General features: G+C 45.4%; 1 protein-coding gene across 1 annotated transcript; it reads left to right on the top strand.

Annotated features, from left to right (window-relative positions):
* The first annotated feature begins 560 nt into the window (after positions 1-560).
* On the top strand, positions 561-21485 carry LOC135270643 (protein diaphanous homolog 1). The gene is made up of 10 exons (XM_064366430.1): positions 561-1251; positions 6745-6839; positions 7163-7264; positions 7481-7720; positions 7832-7961; positions 8710-8835; positions 9680-9843; positions 9967-10102; positions 11868-11954; positions 19531-21485. Exons 2-10 carry the CDS (start codon positions 6768-6770, stop codon positions 19686-19688), a joined length of 1215 nt encoding a protein of 404 aa, XP_064222500.1. The 5' UTR covers positions 561-1251; positions 6745-6767; the 3' UTR covers positions 19689-21485.
* The last annotated feature ends 688 nt before the right edge of the window (positions 21486-22173 follow it).

The raw sequence follows: 22173 nt of genomic DNA, 5'->3' as shown, positions 1-22173 counted from the left end.
GAGTATCATGTATCAGGGAATGTTTCACAGAAAGAGAAGACTTTGATGGCTTTGGATAGTCTGAAAAGAATGTAGAAGGAAAGAAGTATATTTTACCTTCTATGTGTTCACCAAGGTGTGATATTGAGCAATAAGATCCTACAAGAATATATTTTTATGCCATAGGATTTGATAGGTGTATAACAAAGCCTTTGTCTTATAGAACAGAGACTATATATATTTATAACGGAGTTGGAAGAAATGATATAAAGAGTTACTAGGTTCAGTGAGGGTTCAGAAAGCAATCATAGGCAGTTGGGAAAACCAGATTTTTTGGGGGAAAGTCATGTTCAAAATGGAGCTTAAGGTGGGGCACAGTGGCTCATGCCTGTAATCCCAGCCCTTTGGGAGGCTGAGGCAGGCAGATGGCTTGATCCCAGGAGTTCAAAGCCAGCCTGGGCAACATGGTGAAACCCCATCCACACACAAAAAATGCAAAAATTAGCTGGGTGTGGTGGTACACACCTGTAGTGCCAGCTCCTTGGGAGGCTGAAGTGGGAGAATCATCTGAGCCCAGGAGGTGAAGGCTGCGGTGAGTCATGATTGTGCTATTGCTCTCCAACCTGGGTGATACCATGAAATGCTGTCTTTAATAAAAAAAAGATGGAGCTTGAAAGAAGAGTCGAGAATTTTAATGGGCACAAATGGAAGGATAACATGGTGGAAGGGAACTACTGCCAACCAACTGTTTTTGTGAATAAAGTTTTAGTGGCACACAGCCATGCCCATTCATTTATGTATTATCTGTGCCTGCTTTCATGCTACAGTGTCAGAGTTGAAAAATTGAGGCAGACTATATGGCCTGTGAAGCCTAAAATACTATCTGGCCCTTTATAGGAAGTTTGCTTAGCCCTGCAAGTAGATAGGATGTGAGTAGGAAAGCATTACTAATAAATATTGAAGAAAGGAAAATGAGATATTTATTAGAGTTGGGGGAGGTTCAGTGATAGAAGGGTGGTTGGTTGAAGAGGAGGTTAGTTTTGAAGGAATACGATAGGGAGACCATTGTAATAGAGAGAAAGTGAGGGGCCATTCCAGCTGGACAGTAGTAGTTCAGTAAGGCACAGAGGTGGTTTACTCTTAATCATGCTTTTCTAATCTTTTCCCTGCTAGCCAAGAAGGATCAAGAAGGTGGAGAAGAAAAGAAATCTGTGCAAAAGAAAAAAGTAAAAGAGTTAAAGGTGTTGGATTCAAAGACAGCCCAGAATCTCTGTGAGTATCTCTTGATCCCAACTATTTCAATGTGAAAGAGTTCTTTTAAGAACTTTTAGTTCCCTTGAGTCTGTGGTCCCTTGATATGGAACTTTAATTTGTTGAATTCCTGCTATATGCCAAGCATTGCACAGTGAATATTCAGTATCTTATTTAATTTCTTCAGTAGCACTGCAAGATTTTTAAGTATCCAGTTTTATGTGAAGGAAACAAGCTAAGATTTTTAGGAATTTGCCTAGTCATAAAGCTAGTAAGAAGGAGGTCTGGGATTTGAGCCTTTTTTAATTTTTTTCCACTCTGTTGTTGCCCATGCTGGAATGCAGTAGTGCAATCACAGCTCACTGCCACCTTGGCTTCCAGCGCACAGCTGCTTCTTCCACCCCAACCTCCCAAGTAGCTTTGACTACAGGTATGCACCACCACACCCAGCTAATTTTTTGTAGAGATGGGATTTTGCCATGTTACTCAGGCTGGTCTCAAACTCCTGGGTTCAGGTAATTCACCTAGCCGAGCCTCTGACTTTCTTATTTCTTTTTTTTTTTTTGAGACAGTTTCGCTCTTGTTACCCAGGCTGGAGTGCAATGGCTCGATCTTGGCTCACCGCAACCTCCGCCTCCTGGGTTCAAGCAATTCTCCTGCCTCAGCCTCCCGAGTTACTGGGACTACAGGCATGCGCCACCATGCCTAGCTAATTTTTGTATTTTTAGTAGAGACAGAGTTGCACCATGTTGACCAGGATGGTCTCAATCTCTTGACCTCGTGATCCACCCACCTCGGCCTCCCAAAGTGCTGGGATTTTAGGTGTGAGCCACCACGCCCGGCCTTGACTTTCTTATTTCAAAGTCCTTACTATGTCCATTGCATTCACAGGAAGTCTACCACAGATGGTCTAGCCACTGTACATTTTCTCTTTCCCACTTTTGCTTTTTTATGAAATAAATAGAGAAGATGTCTTGCTATGTTGCCCAGGCTGGTCTTGAATTCCTGCCTTCAAGTGCTCTCACCTCAGCCTCCTAATATGTTGTGATTACAGATGTAAGCCACCATGCCCAGCTTTCACTTTCTGATAAGTAAAGGTACTAGCTTGGCTTCAATTAAATCTAAAATTACTTTGTAATTTAAAATAACTAAGGTAAATCTTGTACTTCTCAGAGTAGGATCTGTAACTCCAGAGAGGAGTTCTGTTCTGAACTTTCCACCTATATTCATAACTGTTTGGTAGCAAAATTTCAAGTAAGAAATTCCTCTGCAAAGTTGATACAGGCAGTACTTATTTGATGATCAGGACAAATGTTAAATTATTGTTAATTTCAATTATTCATCTACCTACTTCATACTGAGTAATATAGCCTTAAATATTTATTTGACAACTATTTCAGGGTCTGCTATGTTATAGGCTCTATTAGGCACATACTAGGTATGTGTTCCAGAGATGAAAGGGTATGTTCCATAAAACCCACTCACCGTCTTGTAATGCAGTTATTGTCCGTTTTTCCAAATGAGAAAACCAAAGTTGAAATGATATGAAGTGCCCAGATCACACAGCCAATAACTACACATACCCATAAGTAAAGTCAGTGATATAATGAGAGCAGTAAGCTGTCACATCACTCTTGACTATATAATCTTAAATTATTAGCAACAACTATTACTAAATAGTGTCTGTGGTGAAATCCTTTTATGGAGACCGAAGTAGTGTGAGTCAGTTCCTCTTCCCAAGTGTATCTCCAGGGGCACAAGTTATGAATAATTGTTGTTTTAAAAAATGATACAAGGAAGACTATGGTGTAGTACATTATGATTTCTAGTGGAATGATATTGATATGGAAAACAGAATTCAAGAAAAGAAAACTGAAAGTAGTGTAGGGTAGGACGGTCTGGAAGTGGAATTTAGTGATTCAATGATGATTAAATGTCTCTCATGTGCTAATGATACAAAGCTGAATAAGACATAGTCCCTATCTGCATGAACCATGTGCCTGGTAAAGACAGAAAGGCAGATGATAACAGCACAGATTGATAAATGCTATGTTGGAGGTTTGCTAGAATGTTTATGAGAGTACTGGGAAAGGAGGCATCTAAATCAAATAGGGGCAGTGTTGGAAGGGCAAATCCCAGAAGATATTCTAATGAAGGTACTACTAAAAGTGAGTTGAAAGAACAATTAAGGATTTAAGGAGGCTGCGCGTGCTGGCTCATTCCTGTAATCCCAGCACTTTGGGAAGCCGAGGTGGATGATTGATGCCAAGAGTTCAAGAACAGCCTGGGCAACAAAGCAAGACCCCTTCTCTACAAAACATTAAAAAATATTAGCTGAGCCCAGTGGCATGTGCCAATAGTCCCAGCTACTCAAGAGCTGGGGCAGAAGGATCACTTGAGCTCAGGAATTTGAGGTTGCAGTAAGCTGTGATTGTGCCACTGCACTGCAGCCTGGGCAACAGAGTAAGACCCTGTCTCAGAAAAAAGAATTAAGTGAAGGCGGGAGGGTTGGCTTGTTTCAGGAGAGGGATCAGCATGTATGAGAGCATGAGATAACATTGTGCACTTCAGGAACTGCAAGTTGTTTAATACAACTGAGTATACCTATGGAAGTTATAAAGGGAATTTTAATCGGGAAAGTGAGTGAGATTGTCCTGTGTAATTTTTAGGAAGGCTGCTTTGGCAGTGATTTTGAGGCTGGATTGCTAAGGTCAGGGGATACTATAGGCAGAGGTGAGTTATGTCAGAGGTAAGACGTGATCAGGGACTGAAACTAAGGTGATGAGAATAAGAGAGGCAGAGGATATTAAGAAAGTGGAATTAAGCTAGGTACAATGGCTCATGCCTGTAATCCCAGCAGTTTGGGAGACCGAGGCAGGTGGATCACTTGAGGTCAGGAGTTCAAGACCAGCCTGGTCAACATGGCAAAACCCTGTCTCTACTAAAAATAGAAAAATTAGCTGGACATGGTGGAGTGTGCCTAAAATCCCAGCTACTCATGGGGCTGAGGCAGGAGAATTGCTTGAACCTGGTAGGCGGAGATTGCAGTGAGCCAAGATTGCGCCACTGCACTCCAGCCTGGGCAACAGAGGGAGACTCTGTCTCAAAAAAAAAAAAATTAGCCAGATGTGGTGGCGCATGCCTATAGTCCCAGCCACTTGGGAGACTGAGGTGGGAGGAGGATTGCTTGAGCCTGGGAGGTCCAGGCTGTAGTGAGCTATGATTGTACTACTGCACTCTAGCCTGGGCAATAGAATGAGAAAAGGTAGAATTAATGGAATTTAGTGATTGACTTGGGATAAAGGGAAGGTGTTTTGAAGTTTAGGTCACTCTGCAGAAAGTGGTACCATTTACTGAAATAGGAAAATTCAGCAAGAACAGATTATCTTTTTGGGGAGGTGGATGTGAGTGAGAGGTAGCAGGATCATATCTTACCTAAAGTATATACTCTTTAAGAGGCTGCCATCTTTTCATTGGCTTTGTGGCAATGGAATAAATCAGTCGTGTAAGTGAGAGATAATAGGCTATTTTAGATTGCTATAAAGTGAAAGAAAGAGAAACGGGTAATTTAGAGAGGAACATGGAACATAGAGTAAGATAGGAAAACCTTGTTTATGTATATATGCTGAAGGGAAAGGTGTGTGGGGCTGCCTCTTCTGTTGACACATGAGGAAAGGATGAGTACATGAGGGTATATATACTTATACACAAATCCCTATATGAGCACATGCACCAATTAGCTTACAGAAGTGTTGGCATAGTTTTCTTCCAGTCCATTCCAAAAGGCGTATCCAAGTCTTTTCTAGTCTGATTCTTTTTTTTTTTTTTTTGGAGACAGAGTTTCGCTCTTTGTTACCCAGGCTGGTGTGCAATGGCGCGATCTCGGCTCACCACAACCTCGCCTCCTGGGTTCAGGCAATTCTCCTGCCTCACCCTCCTGAGTAGCTGGGATTACAGGCACGCACCACCATGCCCAGCTAATTTTTTGTATTTTTAGTAGAGACGGGGTTTCACCATGTTGACCAGGATGGTCTCGATCTCTTGACCTCGTGATCCACCCGCCTCGGCCTCCCAAAGTGCTGGGATTACAGGTGTGAGCCACCGCGCCCGGCTCTAGTCTGATTCTAACCGAGAGCCTTAGTGCTTTATTTTTAAGTAGCATAAGAGAAAGCCGAGCAAGTAATTTGACCAGTGGCTTCAGTTTTTCTCAGTGAAGAGGAGCAGGGTCTTCTTGGAACAAACAGGGAGGTGGTGGGGCAGTGGGGAAAATGGGAATATGTTGGAGGACCTGCCAAGAAGGGTAGGAGAAAGTGCAGTAGGGACACATGGAAGAGAATTGCTAACAGCGCCGAGGCCCCAGTTATCATTGGGGCTACTGCAAATTCACAGACTCCAGTATATATCAGCCCAGGTGTCAGAGTAGGGAAATGAAGTGGCTAGACTGACCAGGGACTGGAAGGTGAAGGAAGCAAAAGAACAGTAATAGTAGTTGTAGTAGTAGTAATACTAATGGGAATCTTAGCAGAGAGCAAATGAAGTGATGGTGTAGAGGGTCCTGATGAAATAGGAAAGGCAGAGTAGAACTGATGTATTCACAGAAAACAGAACAATCAGGAGACTGGAAAGAGACGTCCTAATAGGGTTGAAGATTAAAGCGAGAGATTAGAAAGGGAGAGCTAAGGGCTGGGCACAGTGGCTCACGCCTGTAATCCCAGCACTTTTGGGAGGCCAAGACAGGTGGATATCTTGAGGTCAGGAGTTCGAGACCAGCCTGGCCCACAGGGTGAAATCCCATCTCTACTAGAAATACAAAAATTAGCCAGGCATGGTGGCACACACCTGTAATCCCAGCTACTCGGGAGGCTGAGGCAGGAGAATCACTTGAACCTGGGAGGTGGAGGTTGCAGTGAGCCAAGATCATGCCACTGCACTCCAACGTGGACGACACGAGACTGTCTCAAAAAAAAAAAAAAAAAAAAAGGGAGCCGGGGGAGCTGAAAAAATAGGATGTGTTTGTTAGGGAATAGGATCTGGCAGTTTAAGGTCGAGGCAGCTTTGAGGATCAAGTCCTGAGACCGGGGAACTAAAGTAAAGTGGGGTGAAAGTCTTTGATGTATGTAGACTTTTTTGAGGTGGGTCTCACTTGTTGCTCAGGCTGGTGTGCAGTGGTGCAATCACAGCTCACTGCAACCTTGACCTCCTGGGCTCAGGTAATCCTCCCACCTCAGCCTGCTGAACAGCTGGGACTACAGATGCACACTACCACGCCTGGCTAGTTTTTGTATTTTTTTGTAGAGATGGAGTTTCACCATGTTGCCTAGGCTAGTCTCAAACTCTAGAGCTCAAGTGATCTACCCACTTTGGCCTCCCAAAGTGCTAGGATTATGGGCACGAGCCACTGTGCCTGGTCTAAAAGAGCCCTGTTAGGAAGATTATCCAGCATAGGTTTGCAGGATGGGTTGGAAACAGGAACAGACTGAAAAGAACATGTCTTAATATTTCATTTTCTGGCAGCAATCTTTTTGGGTTCCTTCCGCATGCCCTATCAAGAGATTAAGAATGTCATCCTGGAGGTGAATGAGGCTATTCTGACTGAGTCTATGATCCAGGTAAGGAGCAAGGTGGTTCTGCTGGAGCGGGTTCTTCTGTGTAGCTATGCACTGGCCTCATCTCTGTGGAGATGAAGAGAATCCTCCTCTAGCATTGCTGACTTATGAATGCTATCTTTTAGAAACTGCCTTTTCTCTGGTGGTCAGGTTATTTCTGGTATATTTTGCAAAAGTCCTACCATTTCAGTGCTACCTCTCCTCTGCCACCATGTTTCCTTTGTAATGGTCCTTGGGCAGTGTGTGGGACTAACAACAGAGTAAAAATTTTGTTTAGCGTTGTCAGCAAATCCGCCTCCAACTGAGATGTCTCTTCTCTCTTTCAGAACCTCATTAAGCAAATGCCAGAGCCAGAGCAATTAAAAATGCTTTCTGAACTGAAGGATGAATATGATGACCTGGCTGAGTCAGAGCAGTTTGGCGTGGTGGTGAGTGAGGCCCTTCTCCGCCTCCCGTATTTCCCTCCCCTCTAGAGAGCAGCCTGGGCATTTGCTCCTTGCCTCTTGCCTGTTTTTGAACCTGTCTTGGTCTCTCTCTTCTCCCTGCTCTGGAGCTCTGATCCTCCCATAGGAGGCTCAAGCCTGTATCTTTTTCTTACTTCTCTCTCTTTTGACTGTAATGGAACTGCTTGTGTTCTCTACCAGATGGGCACTGTGCCCCGACTGCGGCCTCGCCTCAATGCCATTCTCTTCAAGCTACAATTCAGCGAGCAAGTAGAGAATATCAAGCCAGAGATTGTGTCTGTCACTGCTGCATGTGAGGAGTTACGCAAGAGTGAGAGCTTTTCCAGTCTCCTAGAGATTACCTTGCTTGTCGGAAACTACATGAATGCTGGCTCCAGAAATGCTGGTGCTTTTGGCTTCAATATCAGCTTCCTCTGTAAGGTGAGCTAGAGGAGGACAACACAAGGAAGGCTACAGCCTCTAGGAGTTCAGCGTTGGCGGGAGGCCATCTTAGACGTGTCAGGATTTAACAGTTTCTCCTCTTGCTCTAAGCTTCGAGACACCAAGTCCACAGATCAGAAGATGACGTTGTTACACTTCTTGGCTGAGTTGTGTGAGAATGACTATCCTGATGTCCTCAAGTTTCCAGACGAGCTTGCCCATGTGGAGAAAGCCAGCCGAGGTGGGGCAGTTGGGGATGAAGTTAGAAGGTGGTTCTAAGCCCAAAAATCTCTGGATGGGGAGGGAAATAAGACACGGATTAGATTTTAGAGCATTTTCAGTTCAGACTATTTCAAGTGGATATGGAATAGGATTTAGGCATGGTGCCTAAGCCACAAGGGAGGAGCTGAGGAGACATCTTTATGTGTAGAAATAGGAAGTACTCTTTCTCTTCCTAGGGGAACACCAAACACCAAAACACAGCTAGAAGGGCAGGTGTTTTTAGTCTAGGTTAACAGTTCTCCTCATTAAGAAAACAGACTAGAACAAAAATTAGGCCTCGCTGTCCTGGAACTAGACAAAGAAAAAGCAGCATTCATTGGAAATCAGAACAGATTTCTGCCCCGCCTCTATATTTCTATGTATATCTCCTTCCTCCCAAACCCTGTTCTCTAAAATAAATGAGACCAAGATCTCAGGGGATTTCGTAGATTTGTGTTAAATTAAATGAAGCCTCTCTTGTGTTCCTAGTACTGCATACCTTGTGAAGGCTGGAGGTTCAATGATCAGATAATTTGTAGTCTCACTGGAAAGGTGAAAACTTACGTGATACAACTAAAGTACATAAGGGAATTAAAATTAAGTTCCTAAATGTGTGTATAGACTGAAGCTGTGCTCCAAAGGGTGAAACTAAGGGGTATTGAGGCTGGAATTATTAGTAAGCTCTTGCTCTCTGTTTTTGTAGTGGTTTTTTGTTGTTTGTTTTTTAGTTTCTGCTGAAAACTTGCAAAAGAACCTAGATCAGATGAAGAAACAAATTTCTGATGTCGAACGTGATGTTCAGAATTTCCCAGCTGCCACAGATGAAAAAGACAAGTTTGTTGAAAAAATGACCATATCCTCTCTTGAAAGGAGGGAGTTATTCCCTAGGAAAGGAAAGAAAACTTCCTGTAGTGGGGGGGAAACAGGATAGATAGGGCAATATACAACTTTTTCTCTCTTAAAAAACTCCTTTTCATTAAATACATAGTTTTTTGGATTTGTAAGTATTTTGAAACAGGCTTTCACTGTGTCATCCAGGCTAGAGTGTAGTGGAGCCATCATGGCTCACTGCATCCTTGACCTCCTACGCTCAAACGATCCTTCCCCCACCAGCCTCCTTGGCAGCTGGGACTATAGGCATGTGCCACCAGGCCCAGCTCAACTTTTTTTACATTTTTTTCTTTAGAGATGGGGTCTCACTTGTGTTGTCGAGACTGTATAGTTCTTAGAGCATTCCATTATTGTGGAGTGGAAGCACACCATGCAGATCAACTGAAAGTCCCCCCAATTCCCCTGCCTATACCCCATCTCCACTACACACACACATGCCTCCCTCTCCTTCCCTCCCCAAAGGTAACCGCCGCCACTGGACTTCATTCTGGTTTGTACCTCATACATTAATTTTCAACAAAAACTGCATTGTATTGATTTTTGCACATAATACATCTTGGCCATGTTTCTGTAGTAGTATTATTTATAGACCCCTTTTAAACTGCAGCCTTCTATTTTATAGGTGTACCACAGTTCATGGTTTACTATTCCCCTATTTAGGGAACCTACCTGGCTTTGTTTTTTGCTGTTATAAACAGTGCTGTATTGAACATCCCCATGCATATCAGTACTCATCTTTGAGTAATTCCCTGGGCTAGAGAAGTAGGTCTGCTTCCTGGTCTTGGTCCTTTACTCCTTGGCTGCACAGCTTTGTGAAGGATGCCCAGGAACAGTATAACAAGCTGCGGATGATGCATTCTAACATGGAGACCCTCTATAAGGAGCTGGGCGAGTACTTCCTCTTTGACCCCAAGAAGTTGTCTGTTGAAGAATTTTTCATGGATCTTCACAATTTTCGGAATATGTTTTTGGTGAGCAAGGGACACTTGCTGACTGAATCTTTTGTGGCCATTTCTCACTGTCCACTGGATTCCTGTTGGCTGGTGGTAGGTGTACAATGCCCATGTGTTCTTTCCTCCCCTTCCCTGCCCCAGCAAGCAGTCAAGGAGAACCAGAAGCGGCGGGAGACAGAAGAAAAGATGAAGCGAGCAAAACTAGCCAAGGAGAAGGCAGAGAAGGAGCGGCTAGAGAAGCAGCAGAAGAGAGAGCAGCTCATAGACATGAATGCAGGTAAGGAGTGAAGAAGGGTTGATGGGTTGATAGGAACGTTTGGAAGACTTCTCTGCCTAGAGTCTAGAGGCCAGAGAGAATAGCTCATGTCCGAACTCACCTCCTGGCAAATGATTTTTGGCCGTCTTCTACCTCCAAGATCCTGATGCTGGACTTTAACCCAATTCAGATACATACACATTCCAACTTGCCCTGCTAAAATCCTTCTCTCTCCTTTGCTGGCTCTTGCATTCTCTCTCATCTCTCCTGTGATTTTAGTATTGCTGTGATACATACTGTTTTCCTTCTGCCTGTCCCAAGTTAGCTCTGGCCTGTTTTCATTCCCTCCACTAAATCTTTTGGGTTTTTTTCTCTAAAATATTTTCCTGACGCGCCTCCTATCTTTTAATTATGGTGTGTCTTCCCTTTCTGCTTATGGCACAAAGTACTATGTCCCTAGTATCTTAGCCCAGTTGTATACACAATTAGATTGTAAATGGATTGAACTTTTGGAGGGGGATGGGAAGCCGGCCACCTCTTCTCTTTCTTCAGCAGAATCTCTATTTCACTGCTAGAGCATGTCTTTGTTGAAACATATGGTTTCAATTACTGGCCCTCTATTTCCTGTCTCTGCTTCTTTCCTGCTGCCGATTCCCTACCCCTTCGCCCCCACTGCTCTCTCTGTGGGCAGCGGAAATACAGCATATGCTGCTCACACAGCACTGAGCTGATGCCACCCTCCTCCAAACCTGAGGGGCCATGAGTCTTCTGAAAATGGTGTTCACAGAGCTGCTGAGTTTGTTAGGAATCAGTATTTTACAAAGCAGAGGCACAAGGGCTGCTCTGGTACCTCTTGCTACCAGGGACTTTTCTTTATACTTTTCTGGAAAGCAATTTCCTTGCCCTTACCCCAGTTGTAAGCCACAACTTTGTAATGCTATTAAAGCCCACACCAAGTATTCTTCACCTTCCCTTGGGACTCTGGCATTTGTACCCGGGTACTGGCTAGGATGTAATGGGGGAAGGTGGAGTCCTGCTGACATGTGCAATGAAGACTGCACCCGGCCAACAGGTGGCGTAATGGACCGTGCCGAGTTTCCAGTACCCAGGTCAAGAAAATGAGGGTAGAATGTAGGTCAGATGCACTGGTGATGCTCAGCCAGCAGGTGGCGCTGGGAGCAGTGAGCCCCAGCCTTGGAGCTGGCAGCCTATGGGCTTTTGGGATTTCACAGTTTCAGATTTCACTATCCTAAGCTGTTGCCATGGAAACTGAGCCAGGCTAGAAGAAGGATTCTACATTAACTCTTTGTATTCCAGCCAGGCTGCTCCTCTTAGATGCAGAGGACTTAGACATTCAGGAAGACATAGCCACTGGAGACAGTACTTCAGGAAAGTGCCCTCTTGATCAGTGGTCTTTCCTCAGCCCTGCTCTGAAGCCTAACCAGTCTTCATAACTGGTCTTGGAGTTGGGCAGTTCTGTAATTCTGTTGCTAGATACTTTTCTGCAATTAGGGATGGGGTGGGGAGGATGGCATTGCAGAAAAATATTCCAAGGTTTGCATTGGATAACAGGCAATAAGATCTTTTGTTTTAACCATTTATAAGCAGATACAAGGAAACATGGGCTTGTGAGACTTAAGGGTGAATTTTCTTTGTCTCTTCTTAGCTGCCAGCAGCTATGCCAGAGGGGACACCAAGCAATAGCAATGCATTTAGTGTGGGGCTTGATGTTTGCCATGCTGCTCTGGCCGAAGAGTTCACATCTCCATCTTGTTCTTTATAACAGAGGGCGATGAGACAGGTGTAATGGACAGTCTTCTAGAAGCCCTGCAGTCAGGGGCAGCATTCCGACGGAAGAGAGGACCCCGTCAAGGTAAGTAAGCACTGGAGCTCATCCTGGGTGTCAAAGGGGGTGAGGCCTCTCTACTCCTGCCAGAAGTTCAGGAGTTTCTAAACTGCTCCACAGAAGATGATTAGAGCATCACTATGCTTGTCCCTGCATCCGGAGCGGATTATCTAGTCCTCTTCCTCCCATGTTCAGAGTAGTGAGTTAGAAAACTGGGGTTTGAGGGACTGGCAATAAAGCAGTTACATTGGATTATGGCGTATTTCTCCCCACTCTTGAAGCAAATATTTGGAACAAGGGAACTGTGCTGCAGGACACAGGAATTTGAGTGGACATTTGTGTGTATGAGCAAAAGTTGATCTAAATACAAAAGGTATGCTAGGTATAGATTGAAATTCAAAGACAAAATAAGTCAGAGTTCTTACTCTGCGCTTCACAAGCAGAAGACATACATAGCGAGAACTAAAAATAGAAAGTATAAAATTTTGTAGGGAGGTTAGGCATCATTGTTCCCAATTAGAAAAATATAGAGGAGCATCTCATTGAAGGATTGTGCTGTGTCTGAAACTCCCTTTTTATTGAGTGCATTTCCTCTGTTGCCTTTGCCTTCCCCCCATCACTCTCCTGCAACCTCCTTTCACATGCTTTGGAAGATCTAAGTGGATTACACTGAGCTAGAGATTCTAAAAAGAATTATGGAGCTAGGACACATGATCCAGGCATGAGTATGGGGAACGATTAATGAATGAGTTTTCCTTGAGGGCAGCTTATAGTGGCCAAAAGACTAGTTCAAAAGAAGGTATAGCCAAGGCTGCCCCTCATGTGGAGTTGACCTGCATCATTATGTCTAGTGAAGGTCTTTTGGGGCTAGCAGTGGTGACTTCTTTCCTAATTTGAAGAGTGGGAATTACAAAAAAGGCGGCATTAAAGGTTTCTACTTCAGAGGGACTTAAATCTATGTTCCCTATTTCCTGGCTGTTGCACTATATAGGCCCATTTGATAGTGAGTTTTACTTTGAGATTATTGTAAAGAGAGGGAGTTATACAGCTTGCTTTGGCCAGTGCTTAGCTATTAATTCAGTGGTATCTGTAGGGCCTGTAGTACCTGCCACAGCCTGGAAAGGGGGACCTTAGAGCATGCCAGCCTATATAAAGTCAGTATCCTGGCCCAACTGTTTTCGATCACTGTGAGTTTCATTTGTAATGGCTGACTGCCCATTTCTACCTATACTCTGAATAACCAGAGTGATACTCCCTTCTGAGGGTTCTCCTGTAGGACTTCAGAACCTTCCCCAAACTGAAAGCTCCTAAGTCAAAATTCTTATCCATTTTCTGGCATTCTCTGAGTACAGACTTTATAAAGGGGAAGAGAAGTAGATAGAAGAGCTGAGTACTCTCTGAACTAGAGCATTTAGTCTTATATAGATAGGTGTTTGCAAGGAGAGTACAGCTAGTCGTACTATTACTCCTATATTTAGTCTTTATAGTTCTTACAGCATTGTTTCCTACCAGCCATATAAGGTGATGTGGCCTTAACATTAAGCATTTCTAGCCTTACAAAAGTACATTGCATCTCGTTGTTTTTCTTGACCCCATCAACTAAGTGCCTTTATCAGACTTTTGGTGGGGAATTCCCTTTTAAGCCTCTTCCTGTGGAACTAGAATCCCAGATGCTTCCTATACACAGATAGCCAGACATCAGTGGCTTCCCTCTGCTGGGGAAGCCCCGTTCTTCACTTCTTTCCATGTGGAAAATCAGAACTCACAGGTGGAGGAGGGAGGGATTTTGTTGGAACCTAACCTTCCAGCAGAGGACATGAATTAGTCAAAGTACTCTTTCCCATGCAAGAGGGAATAGGAGGAGACTTAGACTGGGAGATGTTAAACTGGAAAGTAGATGAAATGACAATTACATATCTTTTAAGTGGCTCCAGCCTATAAGCTTAACTTTCTAGGCTCTGGGTTCACTAAATACACTTGAATATATCTGGGAGAATCTCAGGGGAGACATTCATAGTTGTTCAGTAACTCTTTAGACCTTGGTGCATTCACATCATGTAAAGTGATGTGATGTGGCCTCATACTAACATAAACAGGAGGATAGCCATCAGAGTAGATTACAAAGAACATAGGACTAGGTAAGGATCAAAAGACCCAAAGTCACATCTAGTTCTGATGCTGTCTGTGTTAGCCTAAGCAAGTCACTTATTGTTTCTTGGACTCAGTTCCTCAGGTATAAAATGAGTGCTGGACTAGAATGAATGGTCTCCAGGGTCCCTTCCAGCTCTAATATTTTTTTATGCAGTGACAATACGATTAAGAGGAGAAGAGGAGAGAGATGCTGGACTGAGATGGCCCCATTCTCTAACTGCAAAGGCCCCAGTGGCTCTGGGTTTCTCTCTGTGGCTACTGGATTTGGCTGTTCCACCCCTTGCCTGGCTGTCTCTGACTATTCCTCCTGACTGATTGCTTTGAGCCAAAAAGACAGAGGCACTGTCAAGCATATCTGCCTCACAGCCCTCATTATTTCCAGAGAGGCAGCTGTCCCTATTCAAAGACACTAGCTTTTTACCTAGAATGTAAAGGAATGTTGAAATCTTCCGGTCTCTGGAGACCTCGGGGAGTGACCAGTATACAAAGACTCATTGATGAGTTGGAAGAGGGGAGTTACTATCAGGGTCAGTTCATTAAAAGCAACATGTAAACTGCTGTGATCTGCAGGGTGTGGGAGAACAATGGTTTGAGTGTCAAGGGGAAGAAGCCATGTGATTGTATTAAGGCTACTATTTCAGGCCCATGATTGAGTCAGCTTGTGGTTTTAATGACTCAACTTTATCTCTATGTCTGAATTGTGGCCTCTTGTATACAAGCCATTTGCTCACTGGGATAAAAGCCAAGGGAAGAAATTCATCTCTTTCTTCCTTTCCTTCCCTCTACCATTTCCCAGCTTCCCTATAAGCTCCATTCATCTAATAGAACCATAGAGTTGAAAAGACGCTAAAGACTTCTAGTGATTAGTATCTAACCTGCTCATAGGGGAAAGGAATTAAAACCAGATAAGGTCTTGCCCGGGTCTACATGGCTGTCTAGTGACAGAGCACTGTAGCCCACTTTTGTGACTCCCAGTCCAGGGCTATTTCCACTCAGCCTGCATGACTGGAGAGGAGATGGCAGTGCCCCTCAGTATGGGCCAGAAATATTCTTTCATACCTTCCAGCAAGGAGCATCTTGGACATGATGACATTGCTTCAGGGAGGTTCTCCGATGACCACCCGTGTTAGTCTATTTTGTGTTCTTATAAAGAAATACCTCAGAACTGGGTAATTTATAAAGAAAAGGGGCTTATTTGGCTGACGATTCTGCAGACTGTACAGAAAGCTTGGTGCCAGTATCTGATGGTGAGGCCTCAAGAAGCTTCAATCATGGATCCACCCAAATGGGGAGCAGGTGTATCACAAGGCGGGAGAGGGAGAAAGAGAGATGCCAGGCTCTTTTAAACAACCAGTGCTCATATGAACTCATTACTGTGGGGGCACCAAGCCACTCATGAGGGATGCACCCCGTGACCCAAGCGCCTCCCACTTGGCCCCACCTCCAACATTGTAGGTCTCATTTCCACATGAGGTCTGGAAGGGTCATACATCCAAACCATATCGCCTCCTATCTAGAGAAGGTTGCTAAGAATATTTCCTGTACCACTACTTACTCTACCCCCACTTTTGTAAAAATAGGACAGGACGCATAATTAGGAGAGTTTGAGACAATAATGAGTGATTTAATGTGGCAATGATTGCCCCATCTGTCCTAGTTTCCTCTTCCCTAAGGAAGCTTATTAACGAGAACACTTCCTCTTTAGTAATAGTTCCTAGCCTATGTTTTATAAAGGTCTTTTTTCAAGTCACTAACCGTTTTAAAATTCGGCTACACTTACGTTATATGGTTGATTTTGCTGGTGTTTTTATCACAGCCCACCCCTAACTTCTAGGAATCTGGCCTCAGAGAGCTTTCACCAGTATCTCAAGATTGTTCCCTTTTCCCCCACGGCCTGTGGGACTATTCTCCTGGAGTTAATTATCCTCTTTGATAGCATCTAGTCAAAATATTTATCTGGTTCTATGGCTACTTTTCAATAGTCTTAACAAGTGAGTAAGTTAGGGGGACGCGGGGGAGGTCAGTTTTTCTTGATTGTTCAACCTGCTGATAATAATGGTGACCATGTAGAAAGCTGGGAGACCTGTTCCAACAGGAGCTTTCTCATCTCCTGACTTAGGCCACATCACATCCTCCATGGTGTACAGGCTTTCAAGGCTTAAAAGAGAAATTTTGATCTTCTCCCTACCTACTCTCTGCTCCTGGTTCTATGAAGTTTGTAATACATCAGAAGTTTTTTGAGCCCAGAAAAGTCTAGAAACACCACTTGGTAAAGCCGGGTGTGGTGGCTCACGCCTGTAATCCCAGCAGTTTAGGAGGCTGAGGCGGGTGGATCACAAAGTCAAGAGTTTGAGACTAGCCTAGCCAACATGGTGAAACCCCGTCTCTACTAAAAATGCAAAACTTAGCTGAGCATGGTGGCACATGCCTGTAATCCCAGCTACTCAGGAGGCTGAGGCAGGAGAATCACTTGAACCCAGGAGTTGGAGGTTGCAGTGAGCCGACTTCACACCACTGCTCTCCAACCTGGTGACAGAGTGAGACTGAGTCTCAAAAAACAAAAAGAAAAAAAAGAAACACCACTTGATTAGGTACAACTGGTATCTTCTTATTTTCGGGGAAGAAACCACAGAAAGAAGCAGCTTAAGACCTGCCACACGGGAACTCTGCCTTCTCCTGTGTTGCTCAGGACAAGTGGCCCAGTGTTCCTTTTCCCAAGGTCTGGAGTCAGGAGTTATTTCAACATATGTACAGCACTAGAGTCACACACACACACAGAGTTGCGGTGTCTTCTCAACTGCTGGAGACTGAATTCAAAGGAATAATAAAATGATACGAAACTACCACCCTTCTGGACATGAGAAGTAGGGTCTAGAGTGGGAGTACTTCAGAAGAGAGTGGGAGCGTTTGCAGGAGGCCTGAGGAAGATTCTGGTGCTAAGGACGGTATGAGAAATGTATACATTTAGACCATCATAGTCACACTCACGTGGTCTCCTTTTCCTCTCTTGTCAGTCACGGAGGCAATAGTTTATCTTCATAATCCAATAAGTGGTTTTGTAAAATTCCCACAGTCTTGGTCACATACCTCTGATCTATAATTAGATAAGCCCTCTGGCTGGCTGTCAGGGTCTTCACTATTCTTTCTCCTATTAGTAGACAACCTCTTGTGCCCCTGGGAAATAGAGGAGGAGGAGGAGGAGGAGGATACCTTAAAATTGGTAACCTGTGTGCACGCTGTGTGTTCCCTGCTTGAGCTATGGGCACCCTCTCCTGGGATGAAAACAGTAGCTCTGGGTCATGACTCTGCAGGGAGAGAAGGCCTGGTTAAGACTTGGGCTTTGGTGGGGTGTGGTGGCTCATGCATGTAATCCCAGAACTTTAGGAGGCCAAGGTGGGAGGATTGCTTGAGCCCAGGAGTTCAAAACCAGCCTGAGCAACATGGAGAGACCCCATCTCTGCAAAAAATACAAAAATAGCCAGATGTGGTGGTGCATGCTTGTAGTCCCAGCTACTTGAGAGGCTGAGGTTGGGTGGATTACTTGAGCCCGGGAGGTCGAGGCTACAGTGAGTTGTGATTGTGCTGCTGCACTCCAGCCTGGGTGACAGTGAGATTCCATCTCAAAAAAAAAAAAGAATGCCAGGTGTAGTGGCTTACGCCTGTAATCCCAGCACTTTGGGAGGCTGAGGCGGGTTGATCACCTGAGGTCAGGAGTTCCAGACCAGTCTGGCCAACACAGTGAAACCCGTCTTTACTAAAAACACAAAAAAATTTGCTGGGCATGGTGGCATGTGCCTGTAATCCCAGATACTTGGGAGGCTGAGGCAGGAGAATCGTTTGAGCCTGGAAGGTGGAGGTTACAGTGAGCAGAGATCGCACCATTGCACTCCAGTCTGGGCAACAGAGAGAGAGTCTGTCTCAAAAAAAAAAAAAAAAAAAAAAAGCAGGTGGGGTAGGGGAGCTGTCTGATCCCGTTTGGCTTCTGCCTACCTAAGGCTTTCCGCTGGTCCAAAGAAGGCACTTTGTTCCAGTTCTACAGCTGCCCCAGTCTTGGTCTTCATTTAGGAGTGCTCAGCTCTTTTATCTGGTACTGCTTTCTCCACTTCAGCTTTCCCAGATCTCCAGGAAATCTTTTTTTTTTTAAATTGAGATACCATTTACATGCCTAAAATTCACCATATTAAAATGTACAATTGAGGGGTTTTTACATTATCCACGAGATCATATAACCATTGCTACTATCTAATTCCAGAACATTTTCATCATCCCCAAAAGAAAAACTCCATAATACCCATTAGCAGTCACTTCTGATTCTCTCCTCCCCTTGCCTCTGGCAACCAGCAATCTGTTTTCTATCTCTGGATTTGCCTGTGCTGGACATTTCATAGAAGCTGACCCATAACATATGGCCTTTCATGTCTGGCTTCTTTCATCCCAGACAGCTATTTGTGTATACACAGTCGCTCCTGTGCTGCTCTGGGACATGGGAGGAGGAGACATCATGAGATGGCATGGTCCCAAGGAGCTGCCTTCCTGTTGCAGATACTGGGGCCATAAGCCTGGCTGCCATAAATGAATATGAGAGTCTTGGGGATGAAACGCAGCAGTTAGAACAGAGACTCATGGATTGATTTGCTGCTTCTTTTCCAATCTGGGATGACAGCCAGAACTTGACCATCCCTTAGCCACATGGGCTGAGCTTTCTTTGTAGGGGTCCTCTCCTGGCCATCCTTGATTCCAATTCTCCTTCCCTGACATAGCTTTTATTACTACCTCCCCACCCCACCCCCACATATTCTGCACACCTCATAGGGCCCTTGGCATTTGTATCACAGCTGCTACCTTTGAAGAAGTGGGAAAGAGCTAAGGTGTGTGGGCATCTGTTGTTGGAGGAACACGTGGGAGTGTGATGCCAGTACGTGGCTGCTGTTCCTCTTTGCGGGAGTCCCTCCAGCCCCCTACCGAAGGCCGCCTTTTGCTAGGAACAACCCTTCCAGGGCTGACTGAAAAGCGTTTTGGTCTAGAAGTTTCCTGGGACCTTTCAAGAAAGCAAAAACAATACTATGTACTAAGCTTGAGCCTATTTAATTCCAACATCCCTATGAGGAGAAAAGACTTGGAGTACTTCATCTCTCCCTAAGTCACATGGCTAACACTTCAACCCAGTTCTATCTGTCTAGCTGTGTTCAAATTTTTGTGCTGTTTGCACACAGAGAAGCAAGGGGGCGAGGCTTGCTCTCCTGTTGCACCACACTCTCTTATATTCTTTGCCACCCAAGAGTATATTCCACATGCTGGATCTCTGCCCCTCTTTCTTCAAAGTAAAGGCCTCTGTGAACTGGGCAAGGTAGCCACATCTGCATGGCTTACAGCTGATTATCTGCTGTAGAGTTTGAAAGAAATTAGAAACGAGGCCTTCCATGGACAGAGTCTCTCGTGTCTTCTCTTGCAGCCAACAGGAAGGCCGGGTGTGCAGTCACATCTCTGCTAGCTTCGGAGCTGACCAAGGACGATGCCATGACCACTGTTCCTGCCAAGATGCCCAAGAAGAGTGAGGCAGTCCCCACAATCCTTGAGGAAGCCATGGAGTTGGTTGGCCGTGCAAGCTAATATGAGTCCTGTGACCATGGCACTCCTCAGTGGAGTCCCAGACTGTCCTGCCCTGCAGCATGTGCCTGAAGGCTCAAGGGGATATTCCTCTGGGGCGGCCACTCCCACCACCCTGACCCTGTCTTTCTCTCTGGCCTGCTGCTCTCTGAACATCACATACAGCTTCAGCTTGCCTGGAGGCCAGAAGGAAAGGGCAGTGTGGGGAAGGCCTGAGACCAGCCAGCCCTGGCTGTTGTATTACCAAAGCAGGGTCCGTGTTTGCTGCCTTAACCCTGTCTCCCGTCTAATGCTCAGAGGGCCTCATCTCAGACAAGGCCCAGCCTGCTTTTTTTCAGCCCTGACTTTCTAATGGGCTTTCTCCCTAGGTCAATCTTGCTGGATTTGTGCTTTTCTTTTGTGGTTTCTCTGGCCCTGAGAACAGCATGGGGCTTGTAAACCTTTGGGCTAGATCCTACCTTTCACTGCTGTTGTCTCCGCTCTTCCCTCTCCTGGCTGTGGTTATTTATTAGTGGTGTGGCACTGGGAGATGCTCCTAAGGAAGCAGGGAGCAAATCCCACCTTTACCCCACCTTCCTCGGAAAGGCCTCCAAAACAAAGGATCAGGACCACTTTCCCTGTTCTGTGGCCCAGGCTAGAGCCTGTGGGCAGGCAGGCAGGGCATAGCGACAGTGTGGGACCTGCCCCCAGCATCTGCCATGCTTTATGCCCTCGCCTCTCTGGACCCTCTGCACCAACCCCAGGCTACTGAGCCACGCTCCCTCCTCATGCCTCCCCTGGAGCTTTGGTGCATCTCATCTGGACTATGGGTTGTGTTGTGACCATCCCAAACCCTCACCCTCTGTCTACAAGGAAATGGGAGGTGGAGCCTCCTGGCTGAGAAATTGTTTTGCAAATGGATCTATTTTTGTATGAAAAAAATTTTTTTAAAGAAAACTCTTCCTTCCCCCTTTCCCTTCCATAATGTAAGAAGCTTTGGTGGCAGGTTCCAGAGTTCCTGGGATTTCTTCTCACAGGCCCAATCCTGAATGTGCCCTGGACCTTTTGGACCCTTGAGGCCAAGGCAGATCCTCTCTCCCAGAGAATCTGGGACAGAAGGAGCTTCCCCTTCTCTGGTTGAGCTGGATCAGGCCTAAGAGTAGCAGGAGCTCTAAGACCAGAGTTTTTATCAATGTATAAATGTATCAAGCCAAATGTGCAGATGCTAACTGAAGATTCTGGGGAAGTGGGCACCAGGAGTGCCTTTGTACACTGCACCCCAGCTCTCTTCTAAAAGAGAAGTGGGTGGGCAAACTGTTTGGTGGCTCCAACCACAGGAAGCTCCAATTCTCTGGCGTAGGGTGACAGTTTTGCCCTCCTTGTGCCCCTCTCAGCTTTCCATCCTCAGCTAGGAAGAAAGAATGGCACTCTTGGGCTTGGCCTAGAATTAGAGTTGTTAGAGCCAGAGGAAGCTTAGGAAACATGAGGGTAATTACAGTGAGGCCTTACTGCCAGGAGCGCTTGTGTATAAAGGGGCAACGGCAGCTCCTTTGGGCTATTCCTGGGAAGACTCTGATGCAGGGCATCTGTTGCTCCCCTAGGTCACCTCCTTCTCCCTGCTCGCTGACATCTGGGGCTTTGACCCTTTCTTTTTTAATCTACTTTTGCTAAGATGCATTTAATAAAAAACATAAAAAGTGAAAAAAAGAGGGGTGGGGGACAAAATGCAAATCTATTTCCCTTGCCTCTTAGGGTTCTGGATGTCATCACCTCCAGTTTGTTGGTTTTGTTTCCAACTCTTAATAAAGCATTGAAACAGTACTGCCTTACAGCTTCCTGTATGAATTTCTGAGCTGTTTTCTTTTCTCTCTAGTCCAGGCTCCTCTAGTCTTTTCTGCCTCAAATCCCTGGTTGACCTGACAAATCACTATGCAAAAGCTAAAGGTGCCAGAGACTTTGCTTGTGCACAGGGCTATAGATGATGAATACATGGTGGCTTCTGCCCCACCAGAGCTCACCTGGGCCGTTTGCCCACAGTAGAGGAGTAGGCACCTGGTTCAGCTCCCTGACTCTTCCACATTGCTGCTACTTGGCTTGGAACCCTTTTTTAGAACTCAGTTGTAGCCCTTCATGCCCCCAGATGTCACACAAGGTTTCCTGGCAGTACCTGTGTCTCTTGCTAAGGGAAGCATCTGACTCCCATTTTCCCATCCCCTCTGCTCTATTGGTGGCTGCAGACCACATTCCAGACTAGAGGGGCTAACCCTGGGGTGGAAACCTGAGTCTGTCCAGCAGAGGCTGGGAGCCCGAGGTCATGCTCCAGATGACTTGCCACTTGGAGCCATACTTGTCTGAGTGCCTTGTGACCTACACATAAAGCCTGACCAGCAATGAGCAGGCCCAGGATAGACAGGGAGGGGCCAGGAGAGGACCACAAACCCAGTCAGGCAGGGTCTGGAACTGGAAATAAAGGCCTTTTAAATAGCCCTGTAGCCTGGGCAGCTGCTTC

The sequence above is a fragment of the Aotus nancymaae genome, unplaced genomic scaffold (assembly GCF_030222135.1).
Source record: "Aotus nancymaae isolate 86718 unplaced genomic scaffold, 86718_ANA_hifiasm-v0.15.2.pri h1tg000064l_1, whole genome shotgun sequence".
NCBI classification, from domain to species: domain Eukaryota; kingdom Metazoa; phylum Chordata; class Mammalia; order Primates; family Aotidae; genus Aotus; species Aotus nancymaae.
Note: the sequence above shows the minus strand (reverse complement) of the source record. Positions and strands in the feature narration are given on the sequence as shown.